At 34.8% G+C, this 20,788-nt stretch overlaps 1 protein-coding gene across 2 annotated transcripts; it reads left to right on the forward strand.

The window, feature by feature from the left end:
* The first annotated feature begins 719 nt into the window (after positions 1 to 719).
* On the forward strand, positions 720 to 20,788 carry LOC136818718 (WD repeat-containing protein 19-like). Of its 2 annotated transcripts, XM_067074954.1 has the most exons (43): positions 720 to 792; positions 968 to 1,059; positions 1,313 to 1,378; positions 1,499 to 1,563; positions 1,767 to 1,827; positions 2,330 to 2,347; positions 2,533 to 2,562; positions 2,746 to 2,798; positions 2,937 to 2,982; positions 3,322 to 3,382; positions 3,517 to 3,588; positions 7,334 to 7,411; positions 7,679 to 7,873; positions 8,259 to 8,350; positions 8,444 to 8,514; positions 8,772 to 9,062; positions 9,481 to 9,587; positions 9,715 to 9,840; positions 10,795 to 10,944; positions 11,086 to 11,100; positions 11,239 to 11,319; positions 11,703 to 11,870; positions 12,125 to 12,181; positions 12,323 to 12,360; positions 12,470 to 12,567; positions 12,884 to 13,014; positions 13,180 to 13,221; positions 13,473 to 13,582; positions 13,912 to 13,969; positions 14,461 to 14,531; positions 15,063 to 15,138; positions 16,272 to 16,354; positions 16,772 to 16,912; positions 17,108 to 17,197; positions 17,648 to 17,735; positions 17,987 to 18,023; positions 18,150 to 18,328; positions 18,844 to 19,063; positions 19,202 to 19,281; positions 19,463 to 19,544; positions 20,076 to 20,226; positions 20,390 to 20,513; positions 20,682 to 20,788. In XM_067074954.1, exons 1-43 carry the CDS (start codon positions 787 to 789, stop codon positions 20,760 to 20,762), a joined length of 3,981 nt encoding a protein of 1,326 aa, XP_066931055.1. In that variant the 5' UTR covers positions 720 to 786; the 3' UTR covers positions 20,763 to 20,788. The 2 variants fall into 2 exon arrangements, with proteins under 2 accessions (XP_066931055.1, XP_066931056.1); XM_067074955.1 differs by lacking the exons at positions 2,330 to 2,347; positions 2,533 to 2,562.

Below are 20,788 nucleotides of genomic sequence, written 5' to 3' on the forward strand. Positions count from 1 at the left end.
TTTGAATTTCTCACCTTTTTTCTGATAAAAAAGTTTCAGCCTTCAACTGTGTTTTCCTCCATTTCCAGAAATATTTGTTTCGTCAATAGTTGCAACTTTTTTCTTCCCTGTAGCATACAGATTTTGAAATATTGCAAAAACGTTCGGCACTTTACCAGTTTGCGGTCTAGCCCGTGTCCACAGTGTTATATACCGCTAAAAAGCTAAGATCACGGGCTTTCTTTTATTAAAAACCGGAACACTTTAGCATATAGAAAAAAGGTTAGAATGGTTCAAAGTTCACGGAAAAATGAAACGACAAAAGTTGAGTTGACTTCTGGAGTTGGCGTTCAACATTTTTTAATTCAAATTTTTCACTTACATTTAACTTTTTGAAAATCCTTTTTGACCAACCTTTTAGACAACTTTTAACGTGCTCTTCGTGTTTGTTTTGATTTTTGTTTGGAGTGAGTGATCTTCTTATAGAATAAAAAGCTTTCGAAGGGAGCGGTACTAGTGCCCAGTTCTCAACCGAAGTACCAGTCTGCAACTGATTGCTTAAAAGAGAAAATCAGTGCTCTAATTGCAGGTTAGGTCATATAAATTGATCAGGATGATAAAAAAACTCTTTCCCGTATTAAATTTCTTTTCACTCGTTCTCTTGTTTGAATGAATGAGTTTTTGAATGTTGCAAAAATAATCTCAAACTCTTGATTTTAAGTCTTCCTTTAATTTCTTTTAGAATAATGTTAAACAAAATAAAATATAAATAAAAAGTTGGCTGGCTGATAAGTTGTTGCTGCCAACATGAAGGTAAGACTTTTGTATCAATGGTATTAACCAAACACTAGGTCCAAACACTATCAAGCTATTACCAGAAACTGTCCATAAAATCATGCAGAATTCTCTCTATGGAAAGCTTTAAAAAACTTACTGATTAATTACAAATAAACGATCCTTCATATTCTTAAATTTTTTAATTTTCTAGCGTGTTTTCACAATACCAGAGCGAGTCCATGGCAGTGACCGTGTGACAATGGCCTGGCAAAACCAACAGGGAAATTTTTTGGCAGTTACAGGGTAAACAATTGCTTTAAATTTACCAGTCAGATACCTTTATAACAATCATAGCCAATTTTGTGCAATGAATGTTCACAAGATCTAATGCTTTAGAAAAATAGGGGAATAGACGATGTCTTCAATTTAGTAGCAAACCCCTAATTTAACTCAGCAATTGTACAATACCAATACAACTGTTCTACCAAGTGAGTGGCACATCCCCGTGCGCAGATTTGTTATTAATAAAGTTAATGCTACTTTCTATTTATTTTAGAGTCAGTCGCCTAGTAACGATATATGACCGCCATGGTGAATTAAAAGATGAAGTCATCTTACCAGGGTATGTTTTAGAATGATTTATATTTGCTTATCAATCACTTTTCTGGTATATATTTTTACTGAGTGATAAGAAATCTTAAATTCCTTCCAGTATTTTGTTTTGATCTATCTTTACCTTTAGAGTTTGCACAGGAATTTCATGGGATAAAGATGGAGATACATTGGCTATTGGGAACCAAAAGACAGGTTATTATTTTGACAATTCATACTCAAAATCTCATATGTTGTGTTAAATAATTTTATCAACGGCTATAATATTTAGAATCACTTTTGAATCAAAGCTACAACGCGCAGATTTGATATTAAGACAAACTATCTATTTGTTGATATAAAGTCCAAAAATTTTCTTCTGTATACTTGAATCATAATAAATATTTGTTTATCTCAAGGAATGATTTATTTATGGGATGCAAATACAATGAAGACTACACAACTAGAGTCTGGTTTAAGGTAAACTTTTATTCTTTGTTAACATTATAAGTCTTTTTGAAAGCTTTTCCCTAGGTTTTCCTATTGACTGACTTTTTGATATGAATTTTAAGTTTATGGCTTTTTATTCTTAAACAATTAAGGCAAGTTTTTTTGAAAGCCTTTCCCTATTGACTGACTTTTGGATATGAATTTTAAGTTTATGTCTCCATCACTGAACATAATGTTTAAAGCTGAATAACCATATAACTGAATTACAATTACAAAAACTCCTTTTCAACAAAAAACTCTTTCTCTCCTGTTGTAGTAGACCCTCCCTGGTGCCACACCTCAACATTCCCTTCAAAAAAGCACTAATGATGCTTTGGTCTGGTTTAAAAGTGTCCTTTAATAGTGTTCTGATTATGTTTTGTCAGTATAAAACACTGTGTGCTCTTTTACGTTTTGCTAGTTATTAAATAGTAAGTTTCTTGATTTTTTGGTTTAAGAATATACTATTCAAGTTTTTTCTATTCATTTTTAGTGACAAGAAGGGAAGAGAGTAAGCAGATAATTCCAATTGTTACAAGTTATTTCATACTTTCAAGTCCTATTCTTGCTTATAGTTTGATATGAAACCAAAGCTGACTTGATAGTTTTATATAGTTGAGATATATACCGGCTAGACTTATGCTGTTTTTTTATTGTAATATTTGATTAATTATTGTATACTTTATTTCTTTTTAGCGGCAAAATTATACCAGGTGAAACAAATGGGTAGGAGAATGAAAGATTAGTATTTCAGCCTTGTTTTTGTAAGATTATATAAATAAGTAGCTTTCAGTTTACAAGATTAACAACTTTATCATTAGTTTCTTTCATAAGTCTTTTTAGGAATATAGTAATGATTTGTACATTGTACCTTTTTCTAAAAAGTCAAAAATTCATCATTTTTTGTAGAGATTCAATATCATTTCTCCTATGGTCAAAAAACTCACAAATACTGGCAGTTGGTAAGATTTATTAAAATTCATACTTTTTAATCACATGCATGTCTCGAAAAGTTTCACACTCCATAATCTAATCAGTGTCAGGAAGTGGTTTTTTGTTCTATGAGTATAATCTTTTAAAGACTGGTGTATTTCTTTCAGGGACAAACAAAGGAAATCTTCTGCTATACAACCACCAAACACAAAGGTAAGAAAATCAAATGAGTTCTTAGTAAACTTTCTTGCACAATTTTTGGTAAATGTGTACATGTATTGTCAACTTAACAGAACTTAATCATTTCAAGGTCCATGTATTGCATTATGAAAACTTGATAGCTATTAATACCCGATGGACATGGCTGCATAAAGGTTGGTAAGTTGTCTATAAGTGCGCACTGTGATCGCTTCTTATGGATCTGTTAATTTTTACTTGGAGATAAGATTAAAAGTAACGAGAAACTAGCACACTGCTGATATATAAGTTTAAATACTTAGGCCTGATCGAACCAATGGAAGATTCTAACATTTTTGTTTAATAATTATTCAGAAAAATACCTGTGCTTGGTAAACATGCTCGAAAAATCTCATGTGGATGTTGGAACTCTGAGGTATATCAACTTTTGTTTCTTTGTTACGATTTTTTAAATTATTTATCAATATCATCATCATTGCTTGACCGCAGTTGAGTCATGCTTGCCAATCAACAAAATTGGACTTTCTTTACAATATCTTTATTTTTTAGAACCTTATAGCGTTAGCGGGTGAAGATAGATTGCTGTCCATCAGTAACAGTGAAGGGGACACAGTCAAGCAGGTAAATCTAAATTTACTTTTTGAATTAGAGGAAGAATCGAATGAAACAATCAGTTTGCTCTTTGGGAAATGGGATATTGATTTTTCGAAGTGTCAAACCCCCTGGATATCCTACTTTATTAGTATAAGACCTCCTGGATATCCACTCTTAAGAATATGTGACACCCCAAGCGATTTTAAGTACCTGGAAAGACCGGTCCAAACCGATCGGCCAAAAAGCGGTAGAAAAGCGGCTTTTTAGCGGCCTGGATTTTACTTTTACCGGTCCTGCCTCTTTTTCTATTGGCTATTGATCGGGCACTCTCGTTTCACTTTAAAGCGGCTTTCTAAGCGGCCTCTGTATTTTGCGGCCGCGGCCAGCCTCTGCCGATCAGGCTAAAGTCTGGTAAAAAGACCGGTCAATGTGTTTGCAGGCAACGAAAGAAACAAAACAAACTTTTTGGAAGCTTCATTGACGAACAATCTCCAAAAGTTTTTCCTTGGAGATTTACCACCTTTTTTGAGTTCTTCCTTTCTTTCTTTCTTGCTTTCATTCATAAAGATAAAATTAAAGACCTGAATTATGTTATGTTATCTTTTAATAGAATTAGACAACTGTAATAAAAGGGCTGACCCAAAAAAAGAGCCTCTTTTTATATTTTAAGCCATTTATATTTCTGAAGTAAGACAATTCCTTGCCATTTGCTTTGTGGTCTTCATTTTGTGCTCAATTTATTTTGTTTAATCACTCTTTCGTTTTAACGAAAAGACTCCATGCCCCAATACAACTTCCTCTAATTGTATTTTTCTCGTAAAAAAAGACATCCCTGTAGTTTGACCTCCTTTATATTCTCGATATTTTGTGTGACCTCCAAAACTATAAGTTACCCCTATGTATATCAGTTTGACCCGCCTGTTTAACCCTCTTCTATTTTACCACCTTTGTTCTTTATTTTATATACCATTTGCTTACAGCCTTTTTCTCTCCTAACCAAAACAATTATAGAATAAAAATTAATTATCTTACCTTTGTTCTTTGTCTTTGACGAAAGTGCTAAGTCTATTTACTCATTATAGTACATAAATTAGTCTCATCGTAATCTCACTTTGCAGCTAACTGGTTTTCTAAAAGTCCCACTGTATGTAAACAAAAAAGATAAAACCCATCACTGCTCTTCGAACTTTTTTCTTCTTCCTTCTATTTGTTTTGATTTAAAAAAAAGTCTAGTCGCAACATTCTTTCGAATTTCGAATGTTTCTCGACAGTCAATGAAAAGTAAAGACACCAGATAATAAAACTTTTTTGCAGTCATACATAAAGCTGGCAAACGAAAACAAAATAAAAGCGGCCAGTAAACAAAAACAGCAAACCGGTAAAGGCCTGTTTCCATCGATCACGCGAGCGTGCACGCTAGGCCAAAATTCTTAAAATAGATTTGGTCGCACACTCCGCGCGATCAATGTTTGATTTCCATCAAAAACATACACAATCTGTATGTTTACATTTTTTTGTTTACTCAGCAGTTTTTCTTTTTCTTGATTGGTTGAAAAATTATCAATTGAGATGTGCGCTCCTGTACGCTCAAAATAGTTGAAAATTTTCAGCGTAGAAAAGAGCACAAACGCGTACAAGGGCGTACACTTTTTGTGTACGAGAAAATTTAATTTGTGACGTCAATAGGCTATTTTAGGAAATTTTGCCCTAGCCGGCACGCTCGCGCGATCGATGGAAACAAGCCTTAAAACTTGGCTGATTTATAAAGCAGCTAAGGCTGCTTTAATAAGCTGCTTTCTGTAGCGGACTTTCATTGGCCTTTAATATGGCCCGAACGACCTAAGCGGACAAAAAGCCGGTCACGGACCGGTAAAAGAAAGTACGGTCTTTGGGCCAATCGGCTTTTCATGTACTTAAAATCACTTGGGGAGTTACATATGCTCAACACCCTGGATATCCTCTCTTATAAAGATGCCCTTGATATCGTATTTTTGGACCTACCCCGATGGAGGTCCTATAAATTAACCTCTGTCCGTTCGTCCGTTTGTTACCAACTTTTCTCGAGATTCGAAAAAAAATGTTTTTAGGCAAATTTGGGCCGGCTAAAAAACGGGTTTTTTGGACTTTGTGAAAAATTAGATCATTAATTTTTTTTTTTTTGCATGAAAGTAGGGTACCATCATGGGTGGAGACAAAACGCTAAACGGTGGAATGCCGGAATGCCGGAACCGGAATAGCTATTCCGCGGAATATAATTTTTTTTTATATTTTGTATTCCGCGGAATATGATTTTTTTTTCTTTGGGGGGGGGGGGGGGTTAGCGAGTGCCTCACTAAATACCAATCTCGTTTCCTGCGGGTGACGTCTAGTATAGGCTAGGGGGGGTCAGAATTCTGGTTCCGGCATTCTGTCGTTCCGCCGTTCAGCGTTTTATCTATACCCTACCATCATAGGTAAAAGATGGCTCAAGCAGATTTTGCAAAAAAAGTTTTGTTGGCTCAAAAAACGCATCTTTATAAGAATCACTATTAATAAGCATACATCAATGTTCTTAGTCAAATTACTCAATTTTTTTATGAGATAGATGATTGATGATTGCTCATGATGGCTTACTTTCGAAGAATATGTGTGTTTAGACAGGAAATTTTGGTTGCTTGGCGTGTTTTTATAGAAAAACTGGCCAAATTCGATATTTTTTTATAAGCACATTATCAATTACTTAGGTATTAGCTTTTCTTGAGATTGGCTCTTTCATTCTTTATGATTTTTTGCACAAAGATGCATAACTATAAAGCCTCGAATGTGACGGAGCTCGATTTTTGGGGAAAAAATTTTGGGGTAAATTTCAGCTAAAAAAACGGCCAAAAAAGGGTTTTTTGGACTATGTGAAATATTGGATCATTAAACCAACGTCCGAGATTCAGAAAAGGCCTTATAAATGGTTTTCGTAGGGCACCACTTAGATCAGGGCAAATTTTTGATATTATGCTCCTAATAGGGCGTAGAATCAACAAAAAAAATTTGCCCTTCGAATCTCCTGCAGTTTTCGAGTGAATCGATTTTTAGTTAATCGATAAAACTTATCAAGGGTCCCCCCTTTACTAACGATTTTTTCGAAGTCTGAAAGTCTGAAAGTCTGAGGCTACCAACGGATTCAGCGTGAAAAGTAGATAAAGAAAATGGGGTTATTTTTTAAGTTTCGACCACCTGGTGCCGAGAAATAGCAGATTTTTGTAAAAAAATAGTTTTTCAGCTTAAAAAACGCATCTTTATCTTATAAGAATCACTATTAATAAGCATACATCAATGTTCTTAGCCAAATTACTCAATTTTTTGATGAGATAGATGTTTTTTTTGCTCACGAAGTCTTGAATATATGAAAGAATATTTCAAGAGCATGAAATTTTGGTTTCTAAACGTTTTTTTTATAAGAAACAAACGACTAATTTTAATAGATCGTCACTATTTGTGTTCTGAATGATTGTTTAATGGTCACGTCACGTAGATATCAATTATAAATGTGTTAATTGCATAACCAGGTAGGTCCATAAAAGTATCACTTGTTTACTTGAAAGACACTTTACTCCCTGGATATCCGCTCCTTGTAGATATTTAACCCCCTGGATATCCACTTTTGAACAAAAATCGTTAACCCCCTTGATATCCGATATCCTCAACAGGAGGGGCACGGACTATTTCTGGAAAAGCCCAATCTATATACTTTTATTGGGGTTTGAGGTTTCACTTTCTTTTATTGCTTTCTTATCTGTAGACGGTCACAAGATTGGAACCAAACCAAGTCCAATTCTCTGTTATGAAGACAGACGAAAGAAGTGTTGGAGAAACTACAGTAAGAAAGAATTATCATTCACTTTTAAAAGTAGAGAAAGTCTACTAATTGTTTTGTAACTTTATCCTTGTAAACTGATCTTTCAAAACATTTTGCATGAGTGATAAGACATTTGCTTGTACAATATGGAAATATTTCACTCGTTCCGGATTTTTCGTATATTGTACGGAAAAATCTTGGAACTCATAAAATATTTGTCATATTGTACTCGCAACTGTCTGAAAATTATTATACTTAAATAAGTTTTATTCATTTATTTTTCAATAGTTGAGCTTGACAGTCGGTCAGAAAACGTTATTTTTATACAATCTGAATGAGCCAGATAATCCTATTGAGCTGGCTTTCCAACCACGATATGGAACTATTGTCACTTATAAATGGTTTGGAGATGGCTATATAATGATTGGTTTCTCAACTGGATATCTGGTCGTTATTTCCACTCACCTTAAAGAGATTGGACAGGTAATGGGAAGTGTAATTTTCTTCGTTAAATAATAATAATAATAATAATAGTATCTTTCTTTAATGTTGGGGTAACGTAATTACAAATCAAGTAAATTTATAACTAATAAAATCCAACAATATCAAGCCGAAACTGTACCTCATAACAATTGTCGAATATGTGTTCCCAATGCGTACACTTCGTACAAGAATTTGCCATCCCTTCCAAAATGATCTTGAATTAACAAAGCGCTGCTTTTTCAAAAATGAACATACTGCACCACGGGCAGCGACATGCTAATAGAAGACCCGGTGATTGGCCAATAAAAATAAATTTTTTAATCTAAATCAAAGTTCTATTACGATACTGGTGGTATATACAATTCAATTGTCTTTCTGTTTGTAGGAACTTTTCCAGACAAGGGATCACAAAGATGAATTGACAGATATTGATATTTCTTTGTCTCTCAAAATGGCTGCTTCGTGTGGCGATGGCTGGTAAGTTTAGACTTATTCCTGGCTTTTATTGTTCCATTTCAAATTCTTTCTTTATCTTTTTCGTTGATTTTAACTTATTTTTATTTATTTCAGCATCAAACTTCATGATTTGAATGATTTAAAAGAGATCCAAGCTATAATTAATGTAGAAGATATTGGTCGGGGTAAGTTACTTTTCGTTTTTTTCTTGTTTTAATAGATCCAAATTGATCTGGCACCCATTTTAACCTGCTGAAAATAGCAAGATGGAGTTTTAGGTATTTTGCTTGATAATATGCCACGGATTATTAAGAATAGTTTCCTATTGATGAATTTGATAAGTAACTAGAAGCATGATACTACGGCCTACTACTGTTGTCAATTATACTTGGAATAAGACAACTGTTTAACTTGCAACCCTTCTGAAACTTTTTTATTACAGCCAAACTGGACAAAGTACAATGGACTGAAGACGGTCAACTCTTAGCTGTAACAACAACTCAAGGAGCTGTCCATGTCTATTTAACCAAATTACCTATTCTTGGTGCTTCGTACGAAACTAAAGTTGCTTATCTGACTTCGCTACGAGAAATTACAATCACAGATGAAGTAGCAAATACATCTCCTATCAAGATCCCAACACAAGTTGAACCAAATTTCATTGCTTTGTATCAAGATAATCTGGCATGTGGCATGAATAATCGTGTTTGGTTTTGCAAACTTGCAGAATTCAGTATGTGATTTAAGATTTATACCTCATGATTAAGTGTTGTGAACTCAGGGGGCACTTAGGCAAAATTGCGTACGGGACGTGCCGCTGGTTAGGGTCGCTTTTTTAGGCTCTGTAGATATCTGACAGGGTCCCAAATCTACTAATTTTAAAGATGTGTATCTGACAGGGTCCACTTTTGGTTATTTGGACAATTTTTCAGGGTAAAAATTTGAAAATCTTTCAGTTTTTCGTCTATTTTTAGTCATTTTTGCCACTTGTTAGGGTGGAAATTCCGACAGGGTCAACTTTTCCAACTCCAGCGGCACGTCCCCGTCTGCGTCAAGGTCAGTGCCCGCCCCGAGGTTATGAATAAGACCTTAGTGAATATGCGTAGAATATTTTGAGATTGCCATTTAAAATTATAATTCTTTCTTACTAGATGGCACACCATTTCATGATAGAGAATATCTAGGAACAGTTAATCAAGTCAGACTGAATAAAGATTATGCTGCAGTCGGCTTTGAAGGAAGAGCACAATTACATTTAGTGAGAAAATTTTTTTTCTTCATCATCATCCCCGATGTTTTTATTCTGTAGACCCTTAATTACATTTTTTCAGTCACATGTTAACGGTTTCAATAGCTTAAAGCAATCCTTTTTTTATTTCATTTAGATCCAAGGAGACTTGGGAGAAAATAGTGAAGAGGAAAGGGAAGGGAGACTTTTCCCTGACGAAGGCGACAAATCAAAAATCACGTCTTTTACTCTTACTGGAGATTTTTTCATCTATTCCAACGAAGTAAGTATTATTCTGGTTGAGACGGTTTCACACTATATACTTTAATCGGATTAAATTTTGCGAGATTAAATTTTGCGAGCGAAAAAAATCGCGAAATTTTCTGGATTTAATTTCGCGAGTCAGAGTTTTGAAATATTTCGCGTGGATTTAATTTCGCGAATAAGCCTGAAAACAGCTGTAAAAGAGCCATTTTTTGCCACAAATGGAGACTTTAGACTGGTTTCTCCTGCGATTTTTAAAAGTTTGTTTTAATTTCGTGAGTCAGGAATCTAACGCGTTTTCGCAAGTTTTAATTTCGCAAAAAGGCAAAAATTCGCCAAATCGCGAAATCTAATCTCGCGAAAGTTAATCCGATTAAAGTAAACGAAAATTTTAAGCACCTGTTCTCGAATCAAGCATCACTAAAGCTTACTCTTGGGTTCGTTCCTAATTGATAAACGGGGGTCGGCATAAACAAAGGTGTTGGAAAAATGATCCCATTTTAATTGACGGGGAGACCTATATATGGATGGCCAGAGCCTGGCCTGCTCCCCAACCTAATTATATTGCAATTTTCACACATTGTAAATTTTAGTTTAAATTATGCAGGCAAATAAATCATTTTTGAATTGAATTGAATTGGATTGACCTAATTGCCGGGGGGGGCTTGGAAATTGAACTCTAAATATCCCCCGAAAGTAAGGTAATTATTGACAAAAGCTAAGCTATTTAGAGCAAAATAGGCTCTTCTTTTGACAGCTAAAAATTCTTTCGAAAATTTATAAACGGGGTGTTCCTTAGTTAAGGTCGGGAAAGTGGATAAAAATGGAAAAATTAAGAAGCCGGTGGGGGGGGGGGGCGTTTATTAGGCACCTGAGGGTAAGCTTTGTTGTGTATCCTATCTTCTTTAGAACAGTACTATTGTAAAATTGACAATCCAAAAAAGTATACGAATTCATTCTTTTTTAACCTCAGGGTGGTCATATCAAGTTTTTCTATCTGGAGGATTGGCAATACGTAAACGAATATCGCCATGTGGTGGGCATTCGAAAAATATTTCCTGACGAGGCTGGAACAAAAGTCATTTATATTGATGATAAAAGTGATGGCTTCATTTATTGCACTGTGAGTTGTTTTTCATTATTCTGTCAACCCGTTCGCTTTCCAGAATTTTTTTTATTTCTGCCAGTTTCTGCAAATGTACCTTGTTGTTATACCTTCTCTACTAATTATACCTCGCTAATATATATTTTTTCTCTATTTTAGGGCTGTGAAACTAAAGTAAGCATTTTTCATATTTTCGAATATTTCTTTCTATCGGGGAGCAATGTATTATTTTATTTTCACTCATTCTCCTTTCTGTTCTAATGCGTTTGAGAATCTTATCTTTTAAATTTTGAATGAAATTTCATTCTATAGGTCAGTGATGGTGTCCATGAAATTCAATCATTTCCACCTGCAGTCAAAGGTGTACTATGGGACCAAGGCTTTCTTGATGAGGTGAGACCTTTACTGAGGCGCTTTGCTTTGTATACTTATCGACTGATACACCGATAAACTGGTACTTATCGTGGTTCACGTTCACATTCCTAAAGGCTTAATCATAAATGAGTGTCGTTTTTTTACAAAGAAAAAAAATTGAAAATCTTGCAACTCTGTTTGTGGGCCTATTTTGTCATATGAAAGTAAGTATTAACTATTTTCTATACTAAAAGTTACTAATCTGTAATGTTAATCTCAACCATAAACACTTCGGTAAAATTTTGAATTTTCTTAATTATTAATTTTGGGTCATGGACGACCATATATTTTTAATGTGCCACCATTCTTATTCCATCTATTACTAATAGTATTCTGGAATTTATTCTTTATTTATTTTTCAGAATGTGTTTTGCGTTTACGACGAGGACAAATTATATTTATACTCATATTCCAAAGACACGGTAGCTGGTACAGATTGTGCTCTCGCATGCTCAGCTAAATTAAGTTTTGGTTACAGCCCTGTGATGATGCACAATGGAAGAGTCACGTGTCAAACGCAAGCTGGCAAGGTATTTGAAAAATATACCAGACTATGTTCATTCGATTGATCATCACTCAGGGTCCATTCTTCAGGGTCCACTTTCAGTTCCACTTTTCAGGGTCCACTCTTCAGGGTCCACCTTAAGGGTCCATTCTTCAGGGTCCATTCTTCAGGGTTCATTCACCTGGCTAAGTTGGCTCCTCACTCAGGCGTTGAATTTTATAATCACATGAACATCAAATAATGATTGAATTAATATTTAATCACTTTTTTCATCAACAGTTGATGAGCGTGGAATTGATACCTAACAATGTTTCAGATGTACATGATTCAACCAAGGTATGTTTCATTGGAGAGATTCTGTAGTAAGATCTTGTCCGATCTATTCATTTTTGATCGTATTTAACAATAAGTCTTTCAGTGAAAATAATGAGGAATTTCAAGTTTTGTTCACAAGTTTTTGATTTTGTTTTTTTTCAGGCAAAGAATAATCTCAAGAATATGCTGACTTTAAAAAGGTGAGCTATTTTGTGTTTATCTTATTGTTTCAAACAAAAAAGGTAATTGCTAGCTTTTTATTACCCTATTTTTGAATAATTATCTTAATGGTTGTATATGTCTTTTTAGATTCAAGGAAGCCTGGACGATATGCGAAAAATTGAAAACTCCAGAACATTGGGAAATGCTGGCTGAAGTAGCTACGAGACAGTTGGATATCAATTTCGGTAATTATTTCATCTACAGCAGTCCTCAAAACCCTGTATACTGAATATTTTTAAAAGTTATAACCGTAGTGCTTTTCATCAATAAACTTATTAACTACTGTTTCTCCAGTGTTATATTTATTTCCAGGGGGTAAAAGACTGATTTTAGTTCGTCCACCCTGACTTGAAGGTATGAAAATAATTTTTCCAAGGGTATTTTTGAAAATCTAACCATTTTCCAGGGGGTATCCACATATTTTCAATAATACCATGCCCATTAAGCACATTGAATCTTGACTTGTATTTTTGAAAAACACCATTTCTCTTTCATTTGTAGCCATTCGTGTGTATCGTCATATCGGTAATGTCAGTATGGTTATTTATCTTGAAAAGTTAAAGAAAATGGAGGATAAAAACCTGCTGGCTGGCTATGTAGCAATGACATTGAAAGATTTCAATCTGGCGCAGGTAGGCTTTCACATTTAAAATTTACTTATGATTTACTTATATTATTATTATTGTATACCCATTTTATAATGAAGACCCATAACTATATGGCCAGACCGAGGAGCTAACATTTGGTTACATGTATCGGTTGAAATGGTCTCTCAATTTGTCTTTTTTCTTTCACAGGACCTTTTTCTTCTCTCCGGAAGACCACAAGCTGCTTTAGAGGTATGGTAAATTTTATTTCCTGGTTCGATAAATTTTACAAATTTTGCTCATCTGAATTTTTATTGGCTTTTTCAGATCTAAGGTTTCGATATGATTATGATTTCCCGCTGTGACTTGATTTATTTTTTATGGATTTACTTCATCAAAAACATTAAGTAGGTTTTGTTCGTTTGATTTTTACAAAAGCAGTTTTTGTTTGACATTCTTATGTCGTTTTTGTTAACTTGACTTTTCGTTCCACGTGTCTTTAGATGCGAAGGGATTTGTTGCATTGGGACCAAGCGCTTGAATTAGCCAAAGCGCTTGCACCGGAAGAAATGCCCTTCATATCGAAAGAATATGCCCAACAGCTAGAATTTACGTAAGCTTATTAAAGAATCAAAATTTATTTCATAGTAAAAACTTTTCGGCTACGCCATAAGCTACGTAAGCTTATAACTTAGCCATTCATCCTTTCGCTAAATGCTCAGTTTTTTTTTCATTTGAAGGTTAAATGAACTTGTGTATTTGAATATTTTTAGAACTTTAAGGTTTAGCCTGTTCTTGCACTGGATTCCTGTTATTCTTGATTGTGTCTTTTATTGATTTTTTATCTCTCTTTCCGATCTAGTCCCACAATTCATTTCGACTGACTTGACTGATTTATTCCTATATTTTCATATACTTGTACTGTGTTGTATTTTGTTCCAGTGGAGATTATCCGAACGCGTTACTGCATTTCGAGAATGGGATAACCAACGAGTCAGATGTAAGTTTTAATAAATCACAATCAATTTGTGATCATGATTGTAAAACCTGTTGAAAATATATACTAAAGTGTATCCAGATTGGCAGTTTTTAGTAAAAAGTTGAAGATTTCATATTTCACAGAAAAGTGCTACCAAAGGTATTTCGGGTCCCATATCTTCCGATGGACTTTTCTGTTTGCCTTTAAATTTGACAACCTTCTTTACCTAAGGCTGACCTACCCTGGTGTAAAAATGAACGTTATAGCATAATTAGAAGAAAAGCTCAATCTTTGCAAATTTAACCGCTAAAAATCGCGAATTTTTCAACCAAAATTATACATATTCAAATAAAGCGCTTTTCATTCTCTTAAGCAAAAGAAATTTTTCCACAATTGAACTTGACTATCAGAAGTTACAGACATATTCTTGTTTCCACTGCCAATTATATCCGTATACACTTTAGTACATTCTCATTATTGAACTATTCATCTTTCATTAGTTTCTGTTTCAGTTCAAAGATCACGATGAGATTTGTACTGGTGGTGTTGCAAGGATGGCAATTCGTATGGGTGACATTCGAAGGTCAGTATCTGTGTTTAAGCAGGTTTAAGTCATAGCTGATATTTCTAACGTGCCTTTTCTAAAACACCCCTATCTCACAGCCCCGGTAGAACTTGTTCCCACAGTTGGGATAAAAATTTCTATTGAAGTCCCAATGGTGATAAAAATTATATTGTTCTCAGGTCAAAAAATCCAGTGGGTATGGTTTTGGTGTACAATTTTTGGTGATGATAACAAAAGTTAATTTTCCAGTGGGTTGAAATTTTTCCACCGGGGACGGAATTTTGGCCAAATTTTCCGACAAATTTTCCGAAAGGACGGGGGAATTAGGCCAAATTTTTCAGAAGGGTGTGGTGTGTCCCACCCAGTCTTCGACACAAGGGTTTTCTAAATGTGAATTGAATTGGCAGAGAGTTGTTTGTCTAAAGTCGACGCGTTGCACTCTTTGCAACGACTTCTCTGAATCTTTTTCTAGCAAGATTTGGAGTACCAACTTTTAAATTTTGCCGAATAATAACCACAGTGATAAGAAATATTAAATTTTATTTTCAGGGGTGTCAATCTTGCTTCGAAATCAAGCTCAAAGGCTTTAAAGAAAGAATGTGCTTCCTTACTCGAGAACATGAAAGTATGCAAATTTCTTGATTGATTTTCAAATTTTTAGATTTTAGCTTATTTTTAGTTACAGTTCTTTTCCCAAAGAATGACACGAGTTTTGATGAAAAGTGTTATGAAAGTTTTTTTCTACAGCCCGAAACTGCTGCATTTTTTTGTCTGAAACGTTGCTAGATTTTCACGTTTTTAATGCTTTCTGTGTATTTTATTTTTTATTTTCCCATGTCAAATAAAACCCCCCTTTTGTCAACTAACTATAATTTACCTGTACTTACTGGTGGTGCTTTCTCACACCTTGCCTTGGGTGTATTCTGAATTCTGAATTCTGAATTACAGAATTGAAAAAATGACATGTTTTTGTAATGAAATGTTGTTTATAGGTGACTTTCGCAAAACCTGTATTATGTGGGACAGAGAATGGGCTTTTTCCAGAAAGAATTTTTACCCCCACTGTTAAGGATATTGATATCCTTACTGGATATCTACTTTATTAGTAAAGGCCACCTGGATATCCACTCTTAAAAATATGCTTAACCCCCTGGATATCCTCTCTTATAAAGATGCTTACCCCTGGATATCCATTTTTGAACAAAAATCGTTAACCCCCTGGATATCCAATATCCTCAACAGGGGGGGGCACAGACTATTTTTGGAAAAGCCCAATGTATAACCTGAAATAAGATTGTTTTCTGCATATCACGCTGAAGCTCTAAAGGGATGTGTAGAAAGTTGAAAAAAAACCATCTGACAAATGTGCTATCTCGATTTCGCAAGGCCACGCTCGGTTAATAGGACTGGGAATGACAACAAAGTTGCGTGATTGTCTTTGAAAATAGGGCACGTATCAGAAAAAAGGTCAATCTTTGACGTCGCGGCACGTAACAAAATTCTTGTTATGAAAGTGGCTATTTTTCTTAGATGGTTGATTTTCAAGCGACTTCAGAGGTTTACCGTGCGCGTAAGAAAATTATGGCCATCTGTTATCAGTTTAGGAATTTACTATTCTTGTGTTCTCTTCTCGAGCAGCTTACATTATACCTGGACCAAGCCTCATTGATATGTCACACTCCCTTAAAAGTGTAAAATTCGTCACAAAGGAGTAGATCTATTCACCACTCTACTCGTTACCATTTCTCTTTCTTACAGCAATACAATGAATCAGCAATTCTATACGAGAAATCCCAATCTTGGGATAAAGCTGCTAGTGTCTACATCAAGTTGAAACAATGGTACGAATCGCTCTCTCAATTTCTAAAATTATTACAAATTCTCCATAACTCGAACACGCACAAGGATCACAAATTTGTTCGAGTTGTGGAGTACGGTTTATATATAATGCATTGTTAACTAAAAGGACCATAAAACTTTATCGTGTTAAAGAGACGTTCGAGTTAGAGAGGCTCCAGTAAGGGAGACTCTTCTGTACATCTCTAATATGTTCAGCTATTTATTCAAGTTTTCTTATACCGCTGTTAGAATCACGTTAAAAAGATTGTCGTACGTTGGTTCGTTAAATTTTTCGTTAAAAAAATTCTACACTTAACCAATTTTCCGTCACTCTTTGCCGACATTTTTTACTGAGAGATTTATTTTTAATTACAATACTAAGAACTTTCAAATGAAATTTTATGATTGCTCACCATCAGGAACAAGGTTGGTGAACTACTAAAATACATAACGACTCCCAAACTGTTGATGCAATACGCCAAAGCCAAAGAGCATGATGGGAAGTACAAAGAAGCAGCCACCGCCTACAAAAAGGCCAAAGATTACGAGAGCGTTATCAGGTAAAGATTAAAAGAACCAGTAAATTTTAGCTGAGGCTTAACTGTTCTTCTTTTCTTCGTGATTTTCATATTTTAATTTTCTTGATATGCTTACTACATTCATCGATTCATCACACTAAAGATTGCTTAAAATCAGCATTTTTAATTTTTTCTTGAAATGAATAATTTTCAAGACGCTCCAAATTTTTTTTTCAGAATCAATTTGGATCATTTACAGAACCCAGAGGAAGCGGTCAATTTGGTTAAGGAGACGCAATCGGTGGAAGGTGCCCGTATGGTTGCCAAGTAAGTCTCGTATTATTCTCGTTTAACGTAGTAACATTTGGTGAATACTTTTATTTCTTCTCAACGCAACGGTTTAAAACAAAAGCGGTCATCATCATAAGACAAAAATGCTTTCGATTTTATTCCATTTTTGACTTAATCTATAACGTCAAAAATATCACTAATTTTTAAGTTTTTCAATCATTTAGATTAAATTTCTTCAGTGTATTTGAAACTAAAAAGACACTGGAAATTTTTTTTACTGACATTTCTTCCTGTGATCTTTCTCTAAATGAGTCAACTTTTCCGTGTTTAACTTTATTATCACAATTTAAGGTACTTTATCGTGTTATTTCTTTAACCAATAATAAAAGTTTCATTTCAGTTAGAAATGATTCGAACGGAATACGTGTAAACGTGGTCTAAGTAATGTATTGTAGCATTGATTTTTTTTTTTTTTTAATTTCATAGATTTTTTCAAGACCTTGGTGATTTCGCTTCAGCAATACAATTTTTAGTCATGTCAAAATGCGCTGATGAGGCATTCAAAATTGCACAGGTACGAATAAATTACCATGGATGATTTTTAAATGATAGCCGAACATCACCAGAAAAACCGTAGTTTTTGTTTCTTTCATTTTCGTTTTTTTATCTCATTTTGAACATGTGTGGGTTCAATCAACAATCCGGCTCGCAAGACTTATTATTTCCCTTGCAAAAAAGTGAATGAGACGAGTCCACTGACTATTTCCCTTGCAAGAGTAGAGTCCATCTTACGAAAATGATACATTGTTTTTATTGCCTTTTCAGCAATATGACCAAATGGAACAATATGCAGAAATTATCGGTGGGTCTTCGTTTCTCTCAACCTTTTTGTTTTCGACCTTTTTAATTTTTTTCTTCAAAAAGATGGCTTTCTTGGGTCTTCACGGATGAACCTTAATGACAAATTCATTCATTCATTCATTTTTAGGTGACCAAGCGACACAAGAAGACAATAACAGTATTGCCGTCTATTTTGAGAACAAGCGGAAATATTTGCTTGCTGGAAAGTTCTTCATGTTTGCTGGACAATATCAAAAAGCATTGAGTCACCTCCTTCGATGCCCAGTAACAGAAAATGGAGAGTCTGTCGAACTCAGTATACAAACGGTTGGTTTTTCTTTGTTTATGACAGTGAAAAATATTAAGTGAATAATGGGCTATTCCAGAAAAAATTTGTACCCCCTATGTTAAGGAGGTCTTTTTTGGAAAAGGTGACCCCTTCGATATTTTTCACTCTGATCTTTGACCTCAATTTACCGACTACCCTGGATTTTTACACCCGAAAAACCAGACCGCCTTGTCTTTTAAATTTCCAGACCACTCTGGACGTCACACCTCCTCAGCATAGGGGGTACTAACTATTCAGAATAATGATTTTATTTTCGACTTGTAGACTCTGAATTAAGATAAGTTTACCAAGAAAGGTTGGAATCATTAATTCCCTATGGCGATGTCTGACCAAGTCATACTTCTTCAATCCAATTTTGTTGATTTTCTTTCATACGATGAAATTGTGATATGCGTAATAAGCGTTAAGAAGAATTCTTCATCTTCATAATGTGAATGTTCTCAATAACTTTTAAGCATAGAAACTTGATTTAAAAATTAAACTAATTCTTCAGGTGAAAAAAGCGAATGACGAGAAGTTGATAATGCATCTGATCGATTTCTTGATGGGTGAACTGGATGGTATGCCAAAGGATTCCAAATACCTCTTCCGCTTGTATATGGCTATCGAGAAATTCACGGAGGCGGCAAAGACAGCCATCATTATTGCGCAGAGTGAACAGGAGATGGGGAACTACCGGAACGCGCATGATGTGTTGTTCAGCATGTATAAAGGTACCTTTATTGGATGGCTTTACTGTTTGTCTTCATACATGAAATAATATACTAAAAATATATTCGAATTAAAATATGAGAAGCAGAGAATATTGGAGTTAAAGAACACTATTTTAAATGTGTTCTCTTTCATTCTAGAATTGCGTGAACGGAAGATCAAGATACCAAATGAGATGAATCAGAATTTGATGTTACTGCATAGTTACATTGTTTGCAAGGTAAAGAAATCTCATCTTTCTCCATTTATTCTCCTCCAAAAACTGGATTGTTTAATTTATTTGAAGCTCGAATAATATCTCATAAAATACACACAAGGAAAGTATTTCTTTTAGTCCTTAAATCCCGGTTCGTACATTTGCTTTCACTTCAACACCAAGTGAACTTTTTTTCTCTCCATAGATACATATCAAACGCGGTGACCATTTGAAAGGAGCTCGAATGTTGATCAGGGTTGCCAACAACATCAGCAAATTTCCTGCACGTACGTTTCATCCCTAATACCTAATACAATTGTTGCAATGCTCTACCTGGTTTGGATGTACAGCAAAACCTCCAATTAACGGACACTCTAAAAGGCGGACACCTCTGATTAGTGGACACTATTATTTTCCCCGGCCCTTTTCTAGCCAAATGCTCATAAAAAAGTATCCAAAAGGTGGATAATTCTAATTAGTGGATACTAGCCCTATTTCCCCATGGTGTCCGCTAATTGGAGGTTCCATTGTACTTTAAAGAGGAGAAATTCTCCTTTACGAGAATATTACTCCTGACGAAAAGTTTTAGCGGAAGAAATTTTAGCAAGATGAAATTTCCCCCCTCTATTCGTGATATTCATGACGTAATGTTTTAAACGGAAGCACCCTTAAAAAGACCGGATATTTGCCGCTAATTTAACCAATAAAATGGTGACAAATGCCATGGCTTTTTTGGATGCTTCTTGACAAACCATGAATATTGTGAATAAGGTGTTTGATTCAGTGAAATTGGATAATTGTTTTTTCGCTACTTTTAGACATTGTACCGATCCTGACATCGACGGTTGTGGAATGTCATCGAGCTGGGTTGAAACATTCCTCCTTCAGTTTTGCTGCCATGCTAATGAGGCCGGAATATCGATCACAGATCGACGTCAAATACAAGAAGAAAATTGAAATGATTGTCAGGTACCAGTACTCGAGGGCTCGAGTGTTATTTATTTCGCACTACCGATAACTTAACTTTAATAGGCTTGAGACGTAAACTTTTGTTTAAATCACCATTTGAGCATCAACGCTAATGCATTACTTAAAATTTCGATGTTGATGTTTTTTTTGTTTGTTTTTTCAGAAAACCAGACAAAACGGAAGAAGAGGAGCCATTGGACGCATGTCCGTTCTGTTCGTACCCAGTCCCTCAAACACAATTGGATTGTCCGGAATGCAAGCAACACCTCCCTTATTGTGTTGTTACCGTAAGCTCCTTACATTCATCACCCGAAAATTACTTGTATATTTGTATTTCCCCAATGTTTTTTTCTAAGGAATTAGCCTGAAGGTCATGGTTTATCTATTTATCCTAACGCTATTTTTCTAGGGTTTGTTTTTTTACAAGGTAAAACACTCTATTCCTTCATTTTCAGGGTCGACACATGTTGAAAGATGATTGGTGCAATTGTCCTAATTGTTCATTTCCTGCTTTGAGTTCAGAATTCAAAAAGTAAGATGGCCTACTTTTCTTTTCGAAGAA

Source organism: Clytia hemisphaerica, unplaced genomic scaffold (genome assembly GCF_902728285.1).
Source record: "Clytia hemisphaerica strain Z4C2 unplaced genomic scaffold, Clytia hemisphaerica genome assembly, whole genome shotgun sequence".
Taxonomy (NCBI): domain Eukaryota; kingdom Metazoa; phylum Cnidaria; class Hydrozoa; order Leptothecata; family Clytiidae; genus Clytia; species Clytia hemisphaerica.